The 26,669-nt window shown below is 40.4% G+C and overlaps 1 protein-coding gene across 1 annotated transcript; it reads left to right on the top strand.

Annotated features, from left to right (window-relative positions):
- Nucleotides 1–10,027: 10,027 nt before the first annotated feature.
- On the top strand, nucleotides 10,028–26,160 carry LOC145657609 (uncharacterized). Its single transcript, XM_081713829.1, has 8 exons — nucleotides 10,028–10,262; nucleotides 15,606–15,791; nucleotides 16,677–16,862; nucleotides 17,622–17,960; nucleotides 19,638–19,976; nucleotides 21,654–21,992; nucleotides 23,322–23,489; nucleotides 26,147–26,160. The coding sequence occupies exons 1-8, from the start codon at nucleotides 10,028–10,030 to the stop codon at nucleotides 26,158–26,160; spliced, it is 1,806 nt and encodes a 601-aa protein (XP_081569955.1).
- Nucleotides 26,161–26,669: the final 509 nt, after the last annotated feature.

Below are 26,669 nucleotides of genomic sequence, written 5' to 3'. Positions count from 1 at the left end.
ACTCCCACAACAAAAAAAATAACTGCCCTTGGTTCCACCACAAAGAGATCAATCTCAGCTTCAAATATTTCTGCTTCTGCTTCTATTATAGGTCCAACAACCAGTCAGGAGAGCTCAAGAATTATTAAATTACCCAGTCCAGCACAAATCACCCCAGTGCTGTTGACAAACAACAAAGCAAATATCAATTCATCCATGCCATCTCTACCTGTAACTACAACTACTACAATAGCTACAACTACTACAACATCAATAGCATCTACAGCAATTTCAACAAGCACAATTGAAAGATCTTCCACATCAAAAGAAACAACTGCCCTTGCTTCCACTACAAATTTGACAATCTCAGCTCCAACTCCTCCTGCTCCTACTTCTACTATACATTCAACAACCAGACATAAGAGCTCAACATTTGTTAACGGACCCTGCGCGTCACAAATCACCAACGTACCAGTCACGAGCCGACAAGTAACTATACGTACAAAGACGCCCTCACTTCCTGAGACTACATCTGCTAGCATTTCTGCAACAACTACATCAACATTAGCGCCCTCTACATCAGTTTCAAGAAGCATATTTGAAACAACATCTGCACTTGATTCAGCTACAAAAAAGACGCCAATCTCAGATAATGCTCCAATAACTGCAGAAAAAATAATAAGTCCAAGTTCTTTGGCAGAAGATGTAACAACAGCATGGGATGGAAACACGTTACAAGTAGCAACCTCTGCTTTTACCTCTACTAAACATTCAACTACCAGAGAGGAGAGTACAGTATCTCTTAAAACACCCACTCCAGCACAAATCACAACCATGCCATTGTCAAACCAAGTAACAGCTGTCAATACGTCCATGCCATCTCTACCTGAAACTACACCTACCGCAACTACCACAATATCAACATCAATGCCATCTCCAGCAATTTCCACAAGCACACTTGAAACAACTTCCACAACAAAAGGAAAAATTACCATTGTGTCCCCTGCAAAGATCAAAATCTCAGCTCAAAATATTTCTGCTTCTACTTTTACTGTAGGTCCAACAACCAGATATGAGAGGTCAACATCTGTTACATTACCCAGTCCAGCAGAAATCACCTCAGTGTTGTTGACAAGCAATGAAGCAACTATCAATACAACCATGCCATCTCTCCCTGAAACTGCACCTACTGCAATGGCTACAAATATTGCAACATCAATGCCATCTACAACAATATCATCAAGCACACTTGAAACAACTTCCACAACCAAAGAAGCAGCTGCAGCTGTTTCCAATGCAAAAGAGACAATTTCCACTCCCAATTCAGAAGCTGCTGTAAATCCACAAGCACAAGCTCAAACCAGCACAGAACCAATGAACCAAACAGAATTTAGCAGTAAATTGAAGCAGACAGCCACTTATTCTACCGCTACTAGCATTCCTACAATTACGTCAAGATTACCAACGCCATCTACAGCAGTTTCAAAAAGCACACTTGAAACCTCATCCAAACCTCAAGAAATAATTGAGATTGTGTCCCCTACAAAGATAACAATCTCAGCTCAAAATATTTCTGCTTATGCTTCTAGTAAAGGTCCAACAAACAGACATGAGAGCTCAACAATTGTTAAATTACCAAGTCCAGCAGAAATCACCCCAGTGCTGTGGACAAGCAAAGAAGCACCTAATACGACATCAACATCAATGCCATCGCCAGCAATATCAACAAGCAAACGTGAAACATCTTCCACAACAAAAGAAACAACTGCCCTTGGTTCCACAACAAACTTGACAATGTCAGCTCCAACTACTCCTGCTCCAACTTCTACTGTACATCCAACAAATAGACATAAGAGCTCAACAATTGTTAAATTACGCAGTTCAGCACAAATCACCCCAGTGCTGTTAACAAGCAATGAGGCACCTTTTGCTACAACCATGCGATCTCCTCCTAAAACTACAACTACTTCAATGTCTACAACTACTACATCAACATCAGTGCCATCTCCAGCAATTTCAACAAGCACACTTGAAACAACTCCCACAACAAAAAAAATAACTGCCCTTGGTTCCACCACAAAGAGATCAATCTCAGCTTCAAATATTTCTGCTTCTGCTTCTATTATAGGTCCAACAACCAGTCAGGAGAGCTCAAGAATTATTAAATTACCCAGTCCAGCACAAATCACCCCAGTGCTGTTGACAAACAACAAAGCAAATATCAATTCATCCATGCCATCTCTACCTGTAACTACAACTACTACAATAGCTACAACTACTACAACATCAATAGCATCTACAGCAATTTCAACAAGCACAATTGAAAGATCTTCCACATCAAAAGAAACAACTGCCCTTGCTTCCCCTACAAAGATAACAATCTCAGCTCAAAATATTTCTGCTTATGCTTCTAGTAAAGGTCCAACAAACAGACATGAGAGCTCAACAATTGTTAAATTACCAAGTCCAGCAGAAATCACCCCAGTGCTGTGGACAAGCAAAGAAGCACCTAATACGACATCAACATCAATGCCATCGCCAGCAATATCAACAAGCAAACGTGAAACATCTTCCACAACAAAAGAAACAACTGCCCTTGGTTCCACAACAAACTTGACAATGTCAGCTCCAACTACTCCTGCTCCAACTTCTACTGTACATCCAACAAATAGACATAAGAGCTCAACAATTGTTAAATTACGCAGTTCAGCACAAATCACCCCAGTGCTGTTAACAAGCAATGAGGCACCTTTTGCTACAACCATGCGATCTCCTCCTAAAACTACAACTACTTCAATGTCTACAACTACTACATCAACATCAGTGCCATCTCCTGCAATTTCAACAAGCACACTCGAAACAACTCCCACAACAAAAAAAATAACTACCCTTGGTTCCACCACAAAGAGATCAATCTCAGCTTCAAATATTTCTGCTTCTGCTTCTATTATAGGTCCAACAACCAGTCAGGAGAGCTCAAGAATTATTAAATTACCCAGTCCAGCACAAATCACCCCAGTGCTGTTGACAAACAACAAAGCAAATATCAATTCATCCATGCCATCTCTACCTGTAACTACAACTACTACAATAGCTACAACTACTACAACATCAATAGCATCTACAGCAATTTCAACAAGCACAATTGAAAGATCTTCCACATCAAAAGAAACAACTGCCCTTGCTTCCACTACAAATTTGACAATCTCAGCTCCAACTCCTCCTGCTCCTACTTCTACTATACATTCAACAACCAGACATAAGAGCTCAACATTTGTTAACGGACCCTGCGCGTCACAAATCACCAACGTACCAGTCACGAGCCGACAAGTAACTATACGTACAAAGACGCCCTCACTTCCTGAGACTACATCTGCTAGCATTTCTGCAACAACTACATCAACATTAGCGCCCTCTACATCAGTTTCAAGAAGCATATTTGAAACAACATCTGCACTTGATTCAGCTACAAAAAAGACGCCAATCTCAGATAATGCTCCAATAACTGCAGAAAAAATAATAAGTCCAAGTTCTTTGGCAGAAGATGTAACAACAGCATGGGATGGAAACACGTTACAAGTAGCAACCTCTGCTTTTACCTCTACTAAACATTCAACTACCAGAGAGGAGAGTACAGTATCTCTTAAAACACCCACTCCAGCACAAATCACAACCATGCCATTGTCAAGCCAAGTAACAGCTGTCAATACGTCCATGCCATCTCTACCTGAAACTACACCTACCGCAACTACCACAATATCAACATCAATGCCATCTCCAGCAATTTCCACAAGCACACTTGAAACAACTTCCACAACAAAAGGAAAAATTACCATTGTGTCCCCTGCAAAGATCAAAATCTCAGCTCAAAATATTTCTGCTTCTACTTTTACTGTAGGTCCAACAACCAGATATGAGAGGTCAACATCTGTTACATTACCCAGTCCAGCAGAAATCACCTCAGTGTTGTTGACAAGCAATGAAGCAACTATCAATACAACCATGCCATCTCTCCCTGAAACTGCACCTACTGCAATGGCTACAAATATTGCAACATCAATGCCATCTACAGCAATATCATCAAGCACACTTGAAACAACTTCCACAACCAAAGAAGCAGCTGCAGCTGTTTCCAATGCAAAAGAGACAATTTCCACTCCCAATTCAGAAGCTGCTGTAAATCCACAAGCACAAGCTCAAACCAGCACAGAACCAATGAACCAAACAGAATTTAGCAGTAAATTGAAGCAGACAGCCACATATTCTACCGCTACTAGCATTCCTACAATTACGTCAAGATTACCAACACCATCTACAGCAGTTTCAAAAAGCACACTTGAAACCTCATCCAAACCTCAAGAAATAATTGAGATTGTGTCCCCTACAAAGATAACAATCTCAGCTCAAAATATTTCTGCTTATGCTTCTAGTAAAGGTCCAACAAACAGACATGAGAGCTCAACAATTGTTAAATTACCAAGTCCAGCAGAAATCACCCCAGTGCTGTGGACAAGCAAAGAAGCACCTAATACGACATCAACATCAATGCCATCGCCAGCAATATCAACAAGCAAACGTGAAACATCTTCCACAACAAAAGAAACAACTGCCCTTGGTTCCACAACAAACTTGACAATGTCAGCTCCAACTACTCCTGCTCCAACTTCTACTGTACATCCAACAAATAGACATAAGAGCTCAACAATTGTTAAATTACGCAGTTCAGCACAAATCACCCCAGTGCTGTTAACAAGCAATGAGGCACCTTTTGCTACAACCATGCGATCTCCTCCTAAAACTACAACTACTTCAATGTCTACAACTACTACATCAACATCAGTGCCATCTCCTGCAATTTCAACAAGCACACTCGAAACAACTCCCACAACAAAAAAAATAACTACCCTTGGTTCCACCACAAAGAGATCAATCTCAGCTTCAAATATTTCTGCTTCTGCTTCTATTATAGGTCCAACAACCAGTCAGGAGAGCTCAAGAATTATTAAATTACCCAGTCCAGCACAAATCACCCCAGTGCTGTTGACAAACAACAAAGCAAATATCAATTCATCCATGCCATCTCTACCTGTAACTACAACTACTACAATAGCTACAACTACTACAACATCAATAGCATCTACAGCAATTTCAACAAGCACAATTGAAAGATCTTCCACATCAAAAGAAACAACTGCCCTTGCTTCCACTACAAATTTGACAATCTCAGCTCCAACTCCTCCTGCTCCTACTTCTACTATACATTCAACAACCAGACATAAGAGCTCAACATTTGTTAACGGACCCTGCGCGTCACAAATCACCAACGTACCAGTCACGAGCCGACAAGTAACTATACGTACAAAGACGCCCTCACTTCCTGAGACTACATCTGCTAGCATTTCTGCAACAACTACATCAACATTAGCGCCCTCTACATCAGTTTCAAGAAGCATATTTGAAACAACATCTGCACTTGATTCAGCTACAAAAAAGACGCCAATCTCAGATAATGCTCCAATAACTGCAGAAAAAATAATAAGTCCAAGTTCTTTGGCAGAAGATGTAACAACAGCATGGGATGGAAACACGTTACAAGTAGCAACCTCTGCTTTTACCTCTACTAAACATTCAACTACCAGAGAGGAGAGTACAGTATCTCTTAAAACACCCACTCCAGCACAAATCACAACCATGCCATTGTCAAGCCAAGTAACAGCTGTCAATACGTCCATGCCATCTCTACCTGAAACTACACCTACCGCAACTACCACAATATCAACATCAATGCCATCTCCAGCAATTTCCACAAGCACACTTGAAACAACTTCCACAACAAAAGGAAAAATTACCATTGTGTCCCCTGCAAAGATCAAAATCTCAGCTCAAAATATTTCTGCTTCTACTTTTACTGTAGGTCCAACAACCAGATATGAGAGGTCAACATCTGTTACATTACCCAGTCCAGCAGAAATCACGTCAGTGTTGTTGACAAGCAATGAAGCAACTATCAATACAACCATGCCATCTCTCCCTGAAACTGCACCTACTGCAATGGCTACAAATATTGCAACATCAATGCCATCTACAGCAATATCATCAAGCACACTTGAAACAACTTCCACAACCAAAGAAGCAGCTGCAGCTGTTTCCAATGCAAAAGAGACAATTTCCACTCCCAATTCAGAAGCTGCTGTAAATCCACAAGCACAAGCTCAAACCAGCACAGAACCAATGAACCAAACAGAATTTAGCAGTAAATTGAAGCAGACAGCCACATATTCTACCGCTACTAGCATTCCTACAATTACGTCAAGATTACCAACACCATCTACAGCAGTTTCAAAAAGCACACTTGAAACCTCATCCAAACCTCAAGAAATAATTGAGATTGTGTCCCCTACAAAGATAACAATCTCAGCTCAAAATATTTCTGCTTATGCTTCTAGTAAAGGTCCAACAAACAGACATGAGAGCTCAACAATTGTTAAATTACCAAGTCCAGCAGAAATCACCCCAGTGCTGTGGACAAGCAAAGAAGCACCTAATACGACATCAACATCAATGCCATCGCCAGCAATATCAACAAGCAAACGTGAAACATCTTCCACAACAAAAGAAACAACTGCCCTTGGTTCCACAACAAACTTGACAATGTCAGCTCCAACTACTCCTGCTCCAACTTCTACTGTACATCCAACAAATAGACATAAGAGCTCAACAATTGTTAAATTACGCAGTTCAGCACAAATCACCCCAGTGCTGTTAACAAGCAATGAGGCACCTTTTGCTACAACCATGCGATCTCCTCCTAAAACTACAACTACTTCAATGTCTACAACTACTACATCAACATCAGTGCCATCTCCTGCAATTTCAACAAGCACACTCGAAACAACTCCCACAACAAAAAAAATAACTACCCTTGGTTCCACCACAAAGAGATCAATCTCAGCTTCAAATATTTCTGCTTCTGCTTCTATTATAGGTCCAACAACCAGTCAGGAGAGCTCAAGAATTATTAAATTACCCAGTCCAGCACAAATCACCCCAGTGCTGTTGACAAACAACAAAGCAAATATCAATTCATCCATGCCATCTCTACCTGTAACTACAACTACTACAATAGCTACAACTACTACAACATCAATAGCATCTACAGCAATTTCAACAAGCACAATTGAAAGATCTTCCACATCAAAAGAAACAACTGCCCTTGCTTCCACTACAAATTTGACAATCTCAGCTCCAACTCCTCCTGCTCCTACTTCTACTATACATTCAACAACCAGACATGAGCTCAACATTTGTTAACGGACCCTGCGCGTCACAAATCACCAACGTACCAGTCACGAGCCGACAAGTAACTATACGTACAAAGACGCCCTCACTTCCTGAGACTACATCTGCTAGCATTTCTGCAACAACTACATCAACATTAGCGCCCTCTACATCAGTTTCAAGAAGCATATTTGAAACAACATCTGCACTTGATTCAGCTACAAAAAAGACGCCAATCTCAGATAATGCTCCAATAACTGCAGAAAAAATAATAAGTCCAAGTTCTTTGGCAGAAGATGTAACAACAGCATGGGATGGAAACACGTTACAAGTAGCAACCTCTGCTTTTACCTCTACTAAACATTCAACTACCAGAGAGGAGAGTACAGTATCTCTTAAAACACCCACTCCAGCACAAATCACAACCATGCCATTGTCAAGCCAAGTAACAGCTGTCAATACGTCCATGCCATCTCTACCTGAAACTACACCTACCGCAACTACCACAATATCAACATCAATGCCATCTCCAGCAATTTCCACAAGCACACTTGAAACAACTTCCACAACAAAAGGAAAAATTACCATTGTGTCCCCTGCAAAGATCAAAATCTCAGCTCAAAATATTTCTGCTTCTACTTTTACTGTAGGTCCAACAACCAGATATGAGAGGTCAACATCTGTTACATTACCCAGTCCAGCAGAAATCACGTCAGTGTTGTTGACAAGCAATGAAGCAACTATCAATACAACCATGCCATCTCTCCCTGAAACTGCACCTACTGCAATGGCTACAAATATTGCAACATCAATGCCATCTACAGCAATATCATCAAGCACACTTGAAACAACTTCCACAACCAAAGAAGCAGCTGCAGCTGTTTCCAATGCAAAAGAGACAATTTCCACTCCCAATTCAGAAGCTGCTGTAAATCCACAAGCACAAGCTCAAACCAGCACAGAACCAATGAACCAAACAGAATTTAGCAGTAAATTGAAGCAGACAGCCACATATTCTACCGCTACTAGCATTCCTACAATTACGTCAAGATTACCAACACCATCTACAGCAGTTTCAAAAAGCACACTTGAAACCTCATCCAAACCTCAAGAAATAATTGAGATTGTGTCCCCTACAAAGATAACAATCTCAGCTCAAAATATTTCTGCTTATGCTTCTAGTAAAGGTCCAACAAACAGACATGAGAGCTCAACAATTGTTAAATTACCAAGTCCAGCAGAAATCACCCCAGTGCTGTGGACAAGCAAAGAAGCACCTAATACGACATCAACATCAATGCCATCGCCAGCAATATCAACAAGCAAACGTGAAACATCTTCCACAACAAAAGAAACAACTGCCCTTGGTTCCACAACAAACTTGACAATGTCAGCTCCAACTACTCCTGCTCCAACTTCTACTGTACATCCAACAAATAGACATAAGAGCTCAACAATTGTTAAATTACGCAGTTCAGCACAAATCACCCCAGTGCTGTTAACAAGCAATGAGGCACCTTTTGCTACAACCATGCGATCTCCTCCTAAAACTACAACTACTTCAATGTCTACAACTACTACATCAACATCAGTGCCATCTCCTGCAATTTCAACAAGCACACTTGAAACAACTCCCACAACAAAAAAAATAACTGCCCTTGGTTCCACCACAAAGAGATCAATCTCAGCTTCAAATATTTCTGCTTCTGCTTCTATTATAGGTCCAACAACCAGTCAGGAGAGCTCAAGAATTATTAAATTACCCAGTCCAGCACAAATCACCCCAGTGCTGTTGACAAACAACAAAGCAAATATCAATTCATCCATGCCATCTCTACCTGTAACTACAACTACTACAATAGCTACAACTACTACAACATCAATAGCATCTACAGCAATTTCAACAAGCACAATTGAAAGATCTTCCACATCAAAAGAAACAACTGCCCTTGCTTCCACTACAAATTTGACAATCTCAGCTCCAACTCCTCCTGCTCCTACTTCTACTATACATTCAACAACCAGACATAAGAGCTCAACATTTGTTAACGGACCCTGCGCGTCACAAATCACCAACGTACCAGTCACGAGCCGACAAGTAACTATACGTACAAAGACGCCCTCACTTCCTGAGACTACATCTGCTAGCATTTCTGCAACAACTACATCAACATTAGCGCCCTCTACATCAGTTTCAAGAAGCATATTTGAAACAACATCTGCACTTGATTCAGCTACAAAAAAGACGCCAATCTCAGATAATGCTCCAATAACTGCAGAAAAAATAATAAGTCCAAGTTCTTTGGCAGAAGATGTAACAACAGCATGGGATGGAAACACGTTACAAGTAGCAACCTCTGCTTTTACCTCTACTAAACATTCAACTACCAGAGAGGAGAGTACAGTATCTCTTACAACACCCACTCCAGCACAAATCACAACCATGCCATTGTCAAGCCAAGTAACAGCTGTCAATACGTCCATGCCATCTCTACCTGAAACTACACCTACCGCAACTACCACAATATCAACATCAATGCCATCTCCAGCAATTTCCACAAGCACACTTGAAACAACTTCCACAACAAAAGGAAAAATTACCATTGTGTCCCCTGCAAAGATCAAAATCTCAGCTCAAAATATTTCTGCTTCTACTTTTACTGTAGGTCCAACAACCAGATATGAGAGGTCAACATCTGTTACATTACCCAGTCCAGCAGAAATCACCTCAGTGTTGTTGACAAGCAATGAAGCAACTATCAATACAACCATGCCATCTCTCCCTGAAACTGCACCTACTGCAATGGCTACAAATATTGCAACATCAATGCCATCTACAGCAATATCATCAAGCACACTTGAAACAACTTCCACAACCAAAGAAGCAGCTGCAGCTGTTTCCAATGCAAAAGAGACAATTTCCACTCCCAATTCAGAAGCTGCTGTAAATCCACAAGCACAAGCTCAAACCAGCACAGAACCAATGAACCAAACAGAATTTAGCAGTAAATTGAAGCAGACAGCCACTTATTCTACCGCTACTAGCATTCCTACAATTACGTCAAGATTACCAACACCATCTACAGAAGTTTCAAAAAGCACACTTGAAACCTCATCCAAACCTCAAGAAATAATTGACATTGTGTCCCCTACAAAGATAACAATCTCAGCTCAAAATATTTCTGCTTATGCTTCTAGTAAAGGTCCAACAAACAGACATGAGAGCTCAACAATTGTTAAATTACCAAGTCCAGCAGAAATCACCCCAGTGCTGTGGACAAGCAAAGAAGCACCTAATACGACATCAACATCAATGCCATCGCCAGCAATATCAACAAGCAAACGTGAAACATCTTCCACAACAAAAGAAACAACTGCCCTTGGTTCCACAACAAACTTGACAATGTCAGCTCCAACTACTCCTGCTCCAACTTCTACTGTACATCCAACAAATAGACATAAGAGCTCAACAATTGTTAAATTACGCAGTTCAGCACAAATCACCCCAGTGCTGTTAACAAGCAATGAGGCACCTTTTGCTACAACCATGCGATCTCCTCCTAAAACTACAACTACTTCAATGTCTACAACTACTACATCAACATCAGTGCCATCTCCTGCAATTTCAACAAGCACACTTGAAACAACTCCCACAACAAAAAAAATAACTGCCCTTGGTTCCACCACAAAGAGATCAATCTCAGCTTCAAATATTTCTGCTTCTGCTTCTATTATAGGTCCAACAACCAGTCAGGAGAGCTCAAGAATTATTAAATTACCCAGTCCAGCACAAATCACCCCAGTGCTGTTGACAAACAACAAAGCAAATATCAATTCATCCATGCCATCTCTACCTGTAACTACAACTACTACAATAGCTACAACTACTACAACATCAATAGCATCTACAGCAATTTCAACAAGCACAATTGAAAGATCTTCCACATCAAAAGAAACAACTGCCCTTGCTTCCCCTACAAAGATAACAATCTCAGCTCAAAATATTTCTGCTTATGCTTCTAGTAAAGGTCCAACAAACAGACATGAGAGCTCAACAATTGTTAAATTACCAAGTCCAGCAGAAATCACCCCAGTGCTGTGGACAAGCAAAGAAGCACCTAATACGACATCAACATCAATGCCATCGCCAGCAATATCAACAAGCAAACGTGAAACATCTTCCACAACAAAAGAAACAACTGCCCTTGGTTCCACAACAAACTTGACAATGTCAGCTCCAACTACTCCTGCTCCAACTTCTACTGTACATCCAACAAATAGACATAAGAGCTCAACAATTGTTAAATTACGCAGTTCAGCACAAATCACCCCAGTGCTGTTAACAAGCAATGAGGCACCTTTTGCTACAACCATGCGATCTCCTCCTAAAACTACAACTACTTCAATGTCTACAACTACTACATCAACATCAGTGCCATCTCCTGCAATTTCAACAAGCACACTCGAAACAACTCCCACAACAAAAAAAATAACTACCCTTGGTTCCACCACAAAGAGATCAATCTCAGCTTCAAATATTTCTGCTTCTGCTTCTATTATAGGTCCAACAACCAGTCAGGAGAGCTCAAGAATTATTAAATTACCCAGTCCAGCACAAATCACCCCAGTGCTGTTGACAAACAACAAAGCAAATATCAATTCATCCATGCCATCTCTACCTGTAACTACAACTACTACAATAGCTACAACTACTACAACATCAATAGCATCTACAGCAATTTCAACAAGCACAATTGAAAGATCTTCCACATCAAAAGAAACAACTGCCCTTGCTTCCACTACAAATTTGACAATCTCAGCTCCAACTCCTCCTGCTCCTACTTCTACTATACATTCAACAACCAGACATAAGAGCTCAACATTTGTTAACGGACCCTGCGCGTCACAAATCACCAACGTACCAGTCACGAGCCGACAAGTAACTATACGTACAAAGACGCCCTCACTTCCTGAGACTACATCTGCTAGCATTTCTGCAACAACTACATCAACATTAGCGCCCTCTACATCAGTTTCAAGAAGCATATTTGAAACAACATCTGCACTTGATTCAGCTACAAAAAAGACGCCAATCTCAGATAATGCTCCAATAACTGCAGAAAAAATAATAAGTCCAAGTTCTTTGACAGAAGATGTAACAACAGCATGGGATGGAAACACGTTACAAGTAGCAACCTCTGCTTTTACCTCTACTAAACATTCAACTACCAGAGAGGAGAGTACAGTATCTCTTAAAACACCCACTCCAGCACAAATCACAACCATGCCATTGTCAAGCCAAGTAACAGCTGTCAATACGTCCATGCCATCTCTACCTGAAACTACACCTACCGCAACTACCACAATATCAACATCAATGCCATCTCCAGCAATTTCCACAAGCACACTTGAAACAACTTCCACAACAAAAGGAAAAATTACCATTGTGTCCCCTGCAAAGATCAAAATCTCAGCTCAAAATATTTCTGCTTCTACTTTTACTGTAGGTCCAACAACCAGATATGAGAGGTCAACATCTGTTACATTACCCAGTCCAGCAGAAATCACCTCAGTGTTGTTGACAAGCAATGAAGCAACTATCAATACAACCATGCCATCTCTCCCTGAAACTGCACCTACTGCAATGGCTACAAATATTGCAACATCAATGCCATCTACAGCAATATCATCAAGCACACTTGAAACAACTTCCACAACCAAAGAAGCAGCTGCAGCTGTTTCCAATGCAAAAGAGACAATTTCCACTCCCAATTCAGAAGCTGCTGTAAATCCACAAGCACAAGCTCAAACCAGCACAGAACCAATGAACCAAACAGAATTTAGCAGTAAATTGAAGCAGACAGCCACTTATTCTACCGCTACTAGCATTCCTACAATTACGTCAAGATTACCAACGCCATCTACAGCAGTTTCAAAAAGCACACTTGAAACCTCATCCAAACCTCAAGAAATAATTGAGATTGTGTCCCCTACAAAGATAACAATCTCAGCTCAAAATATTTCTGCTTATGCTTCTAGTAAAGGTCCAACAAACAGACATGAGAGCTCAACAATTGTTAAATTACCAAGTCCAGCAGAAATCACCCCAGTGCTGTGGACAAGCAAAGAAGCACCTAATACGACATCAACATCAATGCCATCGCCAGCAATATCAACAAGCAAACGTGAAACATCTTCCACAACAAAAGAAACAACTGCCCTTGGTTCCACAACAAACTTGACAATGTCAGCTCCAACTACTCCTGCTCCAACTTCTACTGTACATCCAACAAATAGACATAAGAGCTCAACAATTGTTAAATTACGCAGTTCAGCACAAATCACCCCAGTGCTGTTAACAAGCAATGAGGCACCTTTTGCTACAACCATGCGATCTCCTCCTAAAACTACAACTACTTCAATGTCTACAACTACTACATCAACATCAGTGCCATCTCCAGCAATTTCAACAAGCACACTTGAAACAACTCCCACAACAAAAAAAATAACTGCCCTTGGTTCCACCACAAAGAGATCAATCTCAGCTTCAAATATTTCTGCTTCTGCTTCTATTATAGGTCCAACAACCAGTCAGGAGAGCTCAAGAATTATTAAATTACCCAGTCCAGCACAAATCACCCCAGTGCTGTTGACAAACAACAAAGCAAATATCAATTCATCCATGCCATCTCTACCTGTAACTACAACTACTACAATAGCTACAACTACTACAACATCAATAGCATCTACAGCAATTTCAACAAGCACAATTGAAAGATCTTCCACATCAAAAGAAACAACTGCCCTTGCTTCCCCTACAAAGATAACAATCTCAGCTCAAAATATTTCTGCTTATGCTTCTAGTAAAGGTCCAACAAACAGACATGAGAGCTCAACAATTGTTAAATTACCAAGTCCAGCAGAAATCACCCCAGTGCTGTGGACAAGCAAAGAAGCACCTAATACGACATCAACATCAATGCCATCGCCAGCAATATCAACAAGCAAACGTGAAACATCTTCCACAACAAAAGAAACAACTGCCCTTGGTTCCACAACAAACTTGACAATGTCAGCTCCAACTACTCCTGCTCCAACTTCTACTGTACATCCAACAAATAGACATAAGAGCTCAACAATTGTTAAATTACGCAGTTCAGCACAAATCACCCCAGTGCTGTTAACAAGCAATGAGGCACCTTTTGCTACAACCATGCGATCTCCTCCTAAAACTACAACTACTTCAATGTCTACAACTACTACATCAACATCAGTGCCATCTCCTGCAATTTCAACAAGCACACTCGAAACAACTCCCACAACAAAAAAAATAACTACCCTTGGTTCCACCACAAAGAGATCAATCTCAGCTTCAAATATTTCTGCTTCTGCTTCTATTATAGGTCCAACAACCAGTCAGGAGAGCTCAAGAATTATTAAATTACCCAGTCCAGCACAAATCACCCCAGTGCTGTTGACAAACAACAAAGCAAATATCAATTCATCCATGCCATCTCTACCTGTAACTACAACTACTACAATAGCTACAACTACTACAACATCAATAGCATCTACAGCAATTTCAACAAGCACAATTGAAAGATCTTCCACATCAAAAGAAACAACTGCCCTTGCTTCCACTACAAATTTGACAATCTCAGCTCCAACTCCTCCTGCTCCTACTTCTACTATACATTCAACAACCAGACATAAGAGCTCAACATTTGTTAACGGACCCTGCGCGTCACAAATCACCAACGTACCAGTCACGAGCCGACAAGTAACTATACGTACAAAGATGCCCTCACTTCCTGAGACTACATCTGCTAGCATTTCTGCAACAACTACATCAACATTAGCGCCCTCTACATCAGTTTCAAGAAGCATATTTGAAACAACATCTGCACTTGATTCAGCTACAAAAAAGACGCCAATCTCAGATAATGCTCCAATAACTGCAGAAAAAATAATAAGTCCAAGTTCTTTGACAGAAGATGTAACAACAGCATGGGATGGAAACACGTTACAAGTAGCAACCTCTGCTTTTACCTCTACTAAACATTCAACTACCAGAGAGGAGAGTACAGTATCTCTTAAAACACCCACTCCAGCACAAATCACAACCATGCCATTGTCAAGCCAAGTAACAGCTGTCAATACGTCCATGCCATCTCTACCTGAAACTACACCTACCGCAACTACCACAATATCAACATCAATGCCATCTCCAGCAATTTCCACAAGCACACTTGAAACAACTTCCACAACAAAAGGAAAAATTACCATTGTGTTCCCTGCAAAGATCAAAATCTCAGCTCAAAATATTTCTGCTTTTACTTTTACTGTAGGTCCAACAACCAGATATGAGAGGTCAACATCTGTTACATTACCCAGTCCAGCAGAAATCACCTCAGTGTTGTTGACAAGCAATGAAGCAACTATCAATACAACCATGCCATCTCTCCCTGAAACTGCACCTACTGCAATGGCTACAAATATTGCAACATCAATGCCATCTACAGCAATATCATCAAGCACACTTGAAACAACTTCCACAACCAAAGAACCAGCTGCAGCTGTTTCCAATGCAAAAGAGACAATTTCCACTCCCAATTCAGAAGCTGCTGTAAATCCACAAGCACAAGCTCAAACCAGCACAGAACCAATGAACCAAACAGAATTTAGCAGTAAATTGAAGCAGACAGCCACTTATTCTACCGCTACTAGCATTCCTACAATTACGTCAAGATTACCAATGCCATCTACAGCAGTTTCAAAAAGCACACTTGAAACCTCATCCAAACCTCAAGAAATAATTGACATTGTTTCCCCTACAAAGATAACAATCTCAGCTCAAAATATTTCTGCTTATGCTTCTAGTAAAGGTCCAACAAACAGACATGAGAGCTCAACAATTGTTAAATTACCAAGTCCAGCAGAAATCACCCCAGTGCTGTGGACAAGCAAAGAAGCACCTAATACGACATCAACATCAATGCCATCGCCAGCAATATCAACAAGCAAACGTGAAACATCTTCCACAACAAAAGAAACAACTGCCCTTGGTTCCACAACAAACTTGACAATGTCAGCTCCAACTACTCCTGCTCCAACTTCTACTGTACATCCAACAAATAGACATAAGAGCTCAACAATTGTTAAATTACGCAGTTCAGCACAAATCACCCCAGTGCTGTTAACAAGCAATGAGGCACCTTTTGCTACAACCATGCGATCTCCTCCTAAAACTACAACTACTTCAATGTCTACAACTACTACATCAACATCAGTGCCATCTCCTGCAATTTCAACAAGCACACTTGAAACAACTCCCACAACAAAAAAAATAACTACCCTTGGTTCCACCACAAAGAGATCAATCTCAGCTTCAAATATTTCTGCTTCTGCTTCTATTATAGGTCCAACAACCAGTCAGGAGAGCTCAAGAATTATTAAATTACCCAGTCCAGCACAAATCACCCCAGTGCTGTTGACAAACAACAAAGCAAATATCAATTCATCCATGCCATCTCTACCTGTAACTACAACTACTACAATAGCTACAACTACTACAACATCAATAGCATCTACAGCAATTTCAACAAGCACAATTGAAAGATCTTCCACATCAAAAGAAACAACTGCCCTTGCTTCCACTACAAATTTGACAATCTCAGCTCCAACTCCTCCTGCTCCTACTTCTACTATACATTCAACAACCAGACATAAGAGCTCAACATTTGTTAACGGACCCTGCGCGTCACAAATCACCAACGTACCAGTCACGAGCCGACAAGTAACTATACGTACAAAGACGCCCTCACTTCCTGAGACTACATCTGCTAGCATTTCTGCAACAACTACATCAACATTAGCGCCCTCTACATCAGTTTCAAGAAGCATATTTGAAACAACATCTGCACTTGATTCAGCTACAAAAAAGACGCCAATCTCAGATAATGCTCCAATAACTGCAGAAAAAATAATAAGTCCAAGTTCTTTGGCAGAAGATGTAACAACAGCATGGGATGGAAACACGTTACAAGTAGCAACCTCTGCTTTTACCTCTACTAAACATTCAACTACCAGAGAGGAGAGTACAGTATCTCTTACAACACCCACTCCAGCACAAATCACAACCATGCCATTGTCAAGCCAAGTAACAGCTGTCAATACGTCCATGCCATCTCTACCTGAAACTACACCTACCGCAACTACCACAATATCAACATCAATGCCATCTCCAGCAATTTCCACAAGCACACTTGAAACAACTTCCACAACAAAAGGAAAAATTACCATTGTGTCCCCTGCAAAGATCAAAATCTCAGCTCAAAATATTTCTACTTCTACTTTTACTGTAGGTCCAACAACCAGATATGAGAGGTCAACATCTGTTACATTACCCAGTCCAGCAGAAATCACCTCAGTGTTGTTGACAAGCAATGAAGCAACTATCAATACAACCATGCCATCTCTCCCTGAAACTGCACCTACTGCAATGGCTACAAATATTGCAACATCAATGCCATCTACAGCAATATCATCAAGCACACTTGAAACAACTTCCACAACCAAAGAAGCAGCTGCAGCTGTTTCCAATGCAAAAGAGACAATTTCCACTCCCAATTCAGAAGCTGCTGTAAATCCACAAGCACAAGCTCAAACCAGCACAGAACCAATGAACCAAACAGAATTTAGCAGTAAATTGAAGCAGACAGCCACTTATTCTACCGCTACTAGCATTCCTACAATTACGTCAAGATTACCAACGCCATCTACAGCAGTTTCAAAAAGCACACTTGAAACCTCATCCAAACCTCAAGAAATAATTGACATTGTGTCCCCTACAAAGATAACAATCTCAGCTCAAAATATTTCTGCTTATGCTTCTAGTAAAGGTCCAACAAACAGACATGAGAGCTCAACAATTGTTAAATTACCAAGTCCAGCAGAAATCACCCCAGTGCTGTGGACAAGCAAAGAAGCACCTAATACGACATCAACATCAATGCCATCGCCAGCAATATCAACAAGCAAACGTGAAACATCTTCCACAACAAAAGAAACAACTGCCCTTGGTTCCACAACAAACTTGACAATGTCAGCTCCAACTACTCCTGCTCCAACTTCTACTGTACATCCAACAAATAGACATAAGAGCTCAACAATTGTTAAATTACGCAGTTCAGCACAAATCACCCCAGTGCTGTTAACAAGCAATGAGGCACCTTTTGCTACAACCATGCGATCTCCTCCTAAAACTACAACTACTTCAATGTCTACAACTACTACATCAACATCAGTGCCATCTCCTGCAATTTCAACAAGCACACTCGAAACAACTCCCACAACAAAAAAAATAACTACCCTTGGTTCCACCACAAAGAGATCAATCTCAGCTTCAAATATTTCTGCTTCTGCTTCTATTATAGGTCCAACAACCAGTCAGGAGAGCTCAAGAATTATTAAATTACCCAGTCCAGCACAAATCACCCCAGTGCTGTTGACAAACAACAAAGCAAATATCAATTCATCCATGCCATCTCTACCTGTAACTACAACTACTACAATAGCTACAACTACTACAACATCAATAGCATCTACAGCAATTTCAACAAGCACAATTGAAAGATCTTCCACATCAAAAGAAACAACTGCCCTTGCTTCCACTACAAATTTGACAATCTCAGCTCCAACTCCTCCTGCTCCTACTTCTACTATACATTCAACAACCAGACATAAGAGCTCAACATTTGTTAACGGACCCTGCGCATCACAAATCACCAACGTACCAGTCACGAGCCGACAAGTAACTATACGTACAAAGACGCCCTCACTTCCTGAGACTACATCTGCTAGCATTTCTGCAACAACTACATCAACATTAGCGCCCTCTACATCAGTTTCAAGAAGCATATTTGAAACAACATCTGCACTTGATTCAGCTACAAAAAAGACGCCAATCTCAGATAATGCTCCAATAACTGCAGAAAAAATAATAAGTCCAAGTTCTTTGGCAGAAGATGTAACAACAGCATGGGATGGAAACACGTTACAAGTAGCAACCTCTGCTTTTACCTCTACTAAACATTCAACTACCAGAGAGGAGAGTACAGTATCTCTTACAACACCCACTCCAGCACAAATCACAACCATGCCATTGTCAAGCCAAGTAACAGCTGTCAATACGTCCATGCCATCTCTACCTGAAACTACACCTACCGCAACTACCACAATATCAACATCAATGCCATCTCCAGCAATTTCCACAAGCACACTTGAAACAACTTCCACAACAAAAGGAAAAATTACCATTGTGTCCCCTGCAAAGATCAAAATCTCAGCTCAAAATATTTCTACTTCTACTTTTACTGTAGGTCCAACAACCAGATATGAGAGGTCAACATCTGTTACATTACCCAGTCCAGCAGAAATCACCTCAGTGTTGTTGACAAGCAATGAAGCAACTATCAATACAACCATGCCATCTCTCCCTGAAACTGCACCTACTGCAATGGCTACAAATATTGCAACATCAATGCCATCTACAGCAATATCATCAAGCACACTTGAAACAACTTCCACAACCAAAGAAGCAGCTGCAGCTGTTTCCAATGCAAAAGAGACAATTTCCACTCCCAATTCAGAAGCTGCTGTAAATCCACAAGCACAAGCTCAAACCAGCACAGAACCAATGAACCAAACAGAATTTAGCAGTAAATTGAAGCAGACAGCCACTTATTCTACCGCTACTAGCATTCCTACAATTACGTCAAGATTACCAACGCCATCTACAGCAGTTTCAAAAAGCACACTTGAAACCTCATCCAAACCTCAAGAAATAATTGACATTGTGTCCCCTACAAAGATAACAATCTCAGCTCAAAATATTTCTGCTTATGCTTCTAGTAAAGGTCCAACAAACAGACATGAGAGCTCAACAATTGTTAAATTACCAAGTCCAGCAGAAATCACCCCAGTGCTGTGGACAAGCAAAGAAGCACCTAATACGACATCAACATCAATGCCATCGCCAGCAATATCAACAAGCAAACGTGAAACATCTTCCACAACAAAAGAAACAACTGCCCTTGGTTCCACAACAAACTTGACAATGTCAGCTCCAACTACTCCTGCTCCAACTTCTACTGTACATCCAACAAATAGACATAAGAGCTCAACAATTGTTAAATTACGCAGTTCAGCACAAATCACCCCAGTGCTGTTAACAAGCAATGAGGCACCTTTTGCTACAACCATGCGATCTCCTCCTAAAACTACAACTACTTCAATGTCTACAACTACTACATCAACATCAGTGCCATCTCCTGCAATTTCAACAAGCACACTCGAAACAACTCCCACAACAAAAAAAATAACTACCCTTGGTTCCACCACAAAGAGATCAATCTCAGCTTCAAATATTTCTGCTTCTGCTTCTATTATAGGTCCAACAACCAGTCAGGAGAGCTCAAGAATTATTAAATTACCCAGTCCAGCACAAATCACCCCAGTGCTGTTGACAAACAACAAAGCAAATATCAATTCATCCATGCCATCTCTACCTGTAACTACAACTACTACAATAGCTACAACTACTACAACATCAATAGCATCTACAGCAATTTCAACAAGCACAATTGAAAGATCTTCCACATCAAAAGAAACAACTGCCCTTGCTTCCACTACAAATTTGACAATCTCAGCTCCAACTCCTCCTGCTCCTACTTCTACTATACATTCAACAACCAGACATAAGAGCTCAACATTTGTTAACGGACCCTGCGCGTCACAAATCACCAACGTACCAGTCACGAGCCGACAAGTAACTATACGTACAAAGACGCCCTCACTTCCTGAGACTACATCTGCTAGCATTTCTGCAACAACTACATCAACATTAGCGCCCTCTACATCAGTTTCAAGAAGCATATTTGAAACAACATCTGCACTTGATTCAGCTACAAAAAAGACGCCAATCTCAGATAATGCTCCAATAACTGCAGAAAAAATAATAAGTCCAAGTTCTTTGGCAGAAGATGTAACAACAGCATGGGATGGAAACACGTTACAAGTAGCAACCTCTGCTTTTACCTCTACTAAACATTCAACTACCAGAGAGGAGAGTACAGTATCTCTTACAACACCCACTCCAGCACAAATCACAACCATGCCATTGTCAAGCCAAGTAACAGCTGTCAATACGTCCATGCCATCTCTACCTGAAACTACACCTACCGCAACTACCACAATATCAACATCAATGCCATCTCCAGCAATTTCCACAAGCACACTTGAAACAACTTCCACAACAAAAGGAAAAATTACCATTGTGTCCCCTGCAAAGATCAAAATCTCAGCTCAAAATATTTCTGCTTCTACTTTTACTGTAGGTCCAACAACCAGATATGAGAGGTCAACATCTGTTACATTACCCAGTCCAGCAGAAATCACCTCAGTGTTGTTGACAAGCAATGAAGCAACTATCAATACAACCATGCCATCTCTCCCTGAAACTGCACCTACTGCAATGGCTACAAATATTGCAACATCAATGCCATCTACAGCAATATCATCAAGCACACTTGAAACAACTTCCACAACCAAAGAAGCAGCTGCAGCTGTTTCCAATGCAAAAGAGACAATTTCCACTCCCAATTCAGAAGCTGCTGTAAATCCACAAGCACAAGCTCAAACCAGCACAGAACCAATGAACCAAACAGAATTTAGCAGTAAATTGAAGCAGACAGCCACTTATTCTACCGCTACTAGCATTCCTACAATTACGTCAAGATTACCAACGCCATCTACAGCAGTTTCAAAAAGCACACTTGAAACCTCATCCAAACCTCAAGAAATAATTGAGATTGTGTCCCCTACAAAGATAACAATCTCAGCTCAAAATATTTCTGCTTATGCTTCTAGTAAAGGTCCAACAAACAGACATGAGAGCTCAACAATTGTTAAATTACCAAGTCCAGCAGAAATCACCCCAGTGCTGTGGACAAGCAAAGAAGCACCTAATACGACATCAACATCAATGCCATCGCCAGCAATATCAACAAGCAAACGTGAAACATCTTCCACAACAAAAGAAACAACTGCCCTTGGTTCCACAACAAACTTGACAATGTCAGCTCCAACTACTCCTGCTCCAACTTCTACTGTACATCCAACAAATAGACATAAGAGCTCAACAATTGTTAAATTACGCAGTTCAGCACAAATCACCCCAGTGCTGTTAACAAGCAATGAGGCACCTTTTGCTACAACCATGCGATCTCCTCCTAAAACTACAACTACTTCAATGTCTACAACTACTACATCAACATCAGTGCCATCTCCTGCAATTTCAACAAGCACACTTGAAACAACTCCCACAACAAAAAAAATAACTACCCTTGGTTCCACCACAAAGAGATCAATCTCAGCTTCAAATATTTCTGCTTCTGCTTCTATTATAGGTCCAACAACCAGTCAGGAGAGCTCAAGAATTATTAAATTACCCAGTCCAGCACAAATCACCCCAGTGCTGTTGACAAACAACAAAGCAAATATCAATTCATCCATGCCATCTCTACCTGTAACTACAACTACTACAATAGCTACAACTACTACAACATCAATAGCATCTACAGCAATTTCAACAAGCACAATTGAAAGATCTTCCACATCAATAGACACAACTGCCCTTGCTTCCCCTACAAAGATAACAATCTCAGCTCAAAATATTTCTGCTTATGCTTCTAGTAAAGGTCCAACAAACAGACATGAGAGCTCAACAATTGTTAAATTACCAAGTCCAGCAGAAATCACCCCAGTGCTGTGGACAAGCAAAGAAGCACCTAATACGACATCAACATCAATGCCATCGCCAGCAATATCAACAAGCAAACGTGAAACATCTTCCACAACAAAAGAAACAACTGCCCTTGGTTCCACAACAAACTTGACAATGTCAGCTCCAACTACTCCTGCTCCAACTTCTACTGTACATCCAACAAATAGACATAAGAGCTCAACAATTGTTAAATTACGCAGTTCAGCACAAATCACCCCAGTGCTGTTAACAAGCAATGAGGCACCTTTTGCTACAACCATGCGATCTCCTCCTAAAACTACAACTACTTCAATGTCTACAACTACTACATCAACATCAGTGCCATCTCCTGCAATTTCAACAAGCACACTTGAAACAACTCCCACAACAAAAAAAATAACTACCCTTGGTTCCACCACAAAGAGATCAATCTCAGCTTCAAATATTTCTGCTTCTGCTTCTATTATAGGTCCAACAACCAGTCAGGAGAGCTCAAGAATTATTAAATTACCCAGTCCAGCACAAATCACCCCAGTGCTGTTGACAAACAACAAAGCAAATATCAATTCATCCATGCCATCTCTACCTGTAACTACAACTACTACAATAGCTACAACTACTACAACATCAATAGCATCTACAGCAATTTCAACAAGCACAATTGAAAGATCTTCCACATCAATAGACACAACTGCCCTTGCTTCCACTACAAATTTGACAATCTCAGCTCCAACTCCTCCTGCTCCTACTTCTACTATACATTCAACAACCAGACATTAGAGCTCAACATTTGTTAACGGACCCTGCGCGTCACAAATCACCAACGTACCAGTCACGAGCCGACAAGTAACTATACGTACAAAGATGCCCTCACTTCCTGAGACTACATCTGCTAGCATTTCTGCAACAACTACATCAACATTAGCGCCCTCTACATCAGTTTCAAGAAGCATATTTGAAACAACATCTGCACTTGGTTCAGCTACAAAAAAGATGCCAATCTCAGATAATGCTCCAATAACTGCAGAAAAAATAATAAGTCCAAGTTCTTTGACAGAAGATGTAACAACAACATGGGATGGAAACCCGTTACAAGTAGCAACCTCTGCTTTTACCTCTACTAAACATTCAACTATCAGAGAGGAGAGTACAGTATCTCTTAAAACACCCACTCCAGCACAAATCACAACTATGCCATTGTCAAGCCAAGTAACAGCTGTCAATACGTCCATGCCATCTCTACCTGAAACTACACCTACTGCAACTACCACCATATCAACATCAATGCCATCTGCAGCAATTTCCACAAGCACACTTGAAACAACTTCCACAACAAAAGGAAAAATTACCGTTGTGTCTCCTGCAAAGATCAAAATCTCAGCTCAAAATATTTCTGCTTCTACTTTTACTGTAGGTCCAACAACCAGATATGAGAGGTCAACATCTGTTACATTACCCAGTCCAGCAGAATTCACCCCAGTGTTGTTGATAAGCAATGAAACTACAACTGTTACAATGGCTGCAACTACTAGAACAAAAGAAACAACTGCCCTTGGATCCACTGCAAACATGACAACATGACAATAAGCTCCAACTCCACCTGCTTCTACTATTCATCCAACAACCAGTCAGTAAACACATCTGAATCATCCTCTACAACAACTCAACCAATGAATAAGAACATGTAAGCAACAGCGTCTTAGGTATGATAAATATTGTTTTGTTGTTGCTGACAATTCATTTACATTTATGACATTTAGCTGATGTTTTTATCCAAAGCAGCTTACAGTTATGACAGAGTCCAACTTGAGTAATTGAGGGTTAAAGGTCTTGCTCAGGGGCCCAACAGTTGCAGCTTGACAGTGGTGGGGCTTGAACAGCAACTTTCTGATTACAAGTTAAGTACCTTAACCACTGAGCTACCACTAGTTAAGCAGTTCAATTTATTAAAAAAAAAAAACCAAAACATTAATTTATTAATAAAAACCTTAGTTTTGATAAGTTGGACATCATTAACAACACTGAACCTCTACTACTAATAATCCAACTCTAAAGCAAATGCTACATTCTCATCTTCCTTTTCTGAATTACTGTGACATATTTAACAATCGATAAGTTTTATACATTTTTATGCACACACCTGCTCTAACAGTACAGCTATAGAGGTCAGGCTAATTTTTTACTCATTTTTTATTGAGTATGTTTCTGAATCAATTCATAACCACAGTTATACTCCAAACTGATTTTTTTCTCAAAGGTTTGCTGTCATTGTAGATTTTATTTAATGTGTAAGTTATTCACCCCCGGTGCTTTGTAAAATGCAGTAAACAAAAACAAGCCATCTGATTAAAACTGCATTATGGAAAAACACTTGCCCACACTGCATCATTGTCATGGCGCCCTCCTTGACCCCTCTTGTGTGTGTGCAAAACTGTATCATCTGCTACAAGATTCAAAATCAGGCACAAAGCAAACAACACTGGTAAAAGTTCTTTACTGTTAAGGAAATTATATCCAGCAAGAAAAACCAAAGCCCAGTGAAGAGGTTCAGCCAAATAACTTAATTTGGGAGTAGAACTGTTTCTCCTGAGCAACATATTTGTGAAACAAATATGTTAGGTGATAAACGGCTGTACTAGAGGACAAGTATTTGATAAAACACAATGCTCCAGGAAAAACCTCTCTTTACTTGGACAATGACATTGAAGTTAGTTGAATAGTAAACCAAATAGTGGAGTGACTGAGTCGGTGAGTAGGACTTTATAATCTCACTTTCTGGCATGTGAAAGAGAGTAATTCTCTGACCCTTATAGTCCCTATTAGTGAAAGCTAAAAAAAATATGTGTAAAAAAAAAACCTGGGTTTTAATTTTGACAGTAACATTAGTTTTAGAAGCATACAAACATTTGCAAAACTGCATTCAGTCACCTGAGACCCCAAGGTCTGAGGCCTTCTCCTAACAGGTAGCAGTGACAAACTCTTTCTGTCCTACCAAAGAACTCCACCTCTAGAACACATATGTAGAATTTCATCTCTAGAACTCAATCTCTAGAACTCCACCCCTAGAACACCGTCTCTAGAACACCATCTTTAGCATAGAGAAAGTGCAAAATCCTCCAGTGAGAATTTTGAAAGCACCTGTTGTCTAGAGATGGTACTGCTTTGGAGACTAAATTGGTATGTACCACGTTACTGTTTCAAGTCAGAATTCCAGTTTAATGTTCCAGTTGTTCAAACCTTGCTGAAACTCCTTTTGAGTGTAAAATACAGCACCATGCCACAAAATCCGGCTGTGAAAAGAATCACGTCACCACCCTTCCTTAACCACTTCCTATACATTCCTAACTCCTTTCATGTTTAACAGTCTCAGAACTGAAGACATCATGCATTCAAAAGTAACTGGGCAGTTTTTGTTCCTATAATTTATTAAGATTTTGTTTCTTAGAATTTTGTCTTTGTACATCTCTTTGTTAAGTGTTCTCTGAGGAAAGTGGGAGTTCTGTTGCTGACATAACAGAACACCAGAGTTCATGGTGTCATTGTAAATGAGAGCAAACTAGTTACCGTGGAGTTTGTGAGTAGGATTGAT

Source organism: Electrophorus electricus, chromosome 4 (genome assembly GCF_041902795.1).
Source record: "Electrophorus electricus isolate QZ-2024a chromosome 4, ASM4190279v1, whole genome shotgun sequence".
Classification (NCBI taxonomy): domain Eukaryota; kingdom Metazoa; phylum Chordata; class Actinopteri; order Gymnotiformes; family Gymnotidae; genus Electrophorus; species Electrophorus electricus.
This window is presented reverse-complemented; position numbering and strand designations above follow the sequence as displayed.

Bases quoted from the DNA above. Each gene is read 5' to 3' on its own strand.
- LOC145657609 (XM_081713829.1), top strand. From the start codon at position 10,028: ATGCCATCTCTCCCTGAAACTGCACCTACTGCAATGGCTACAAATATT. The intron at 16,863-17,621 runs GCACAATTGAAA...CTTTTACTGTAG, and splicing joins ATCTACAGCAATTTCAACAA to GTCCAACAACCAGATATGAG. The intron at 21,993-23,321 runs GTAAATTGAAGC...AAATCACCCCAG, and splicing joins GAACCAAACAGAATTTAGCA to TGCTGTTAACAAGCAATGAG.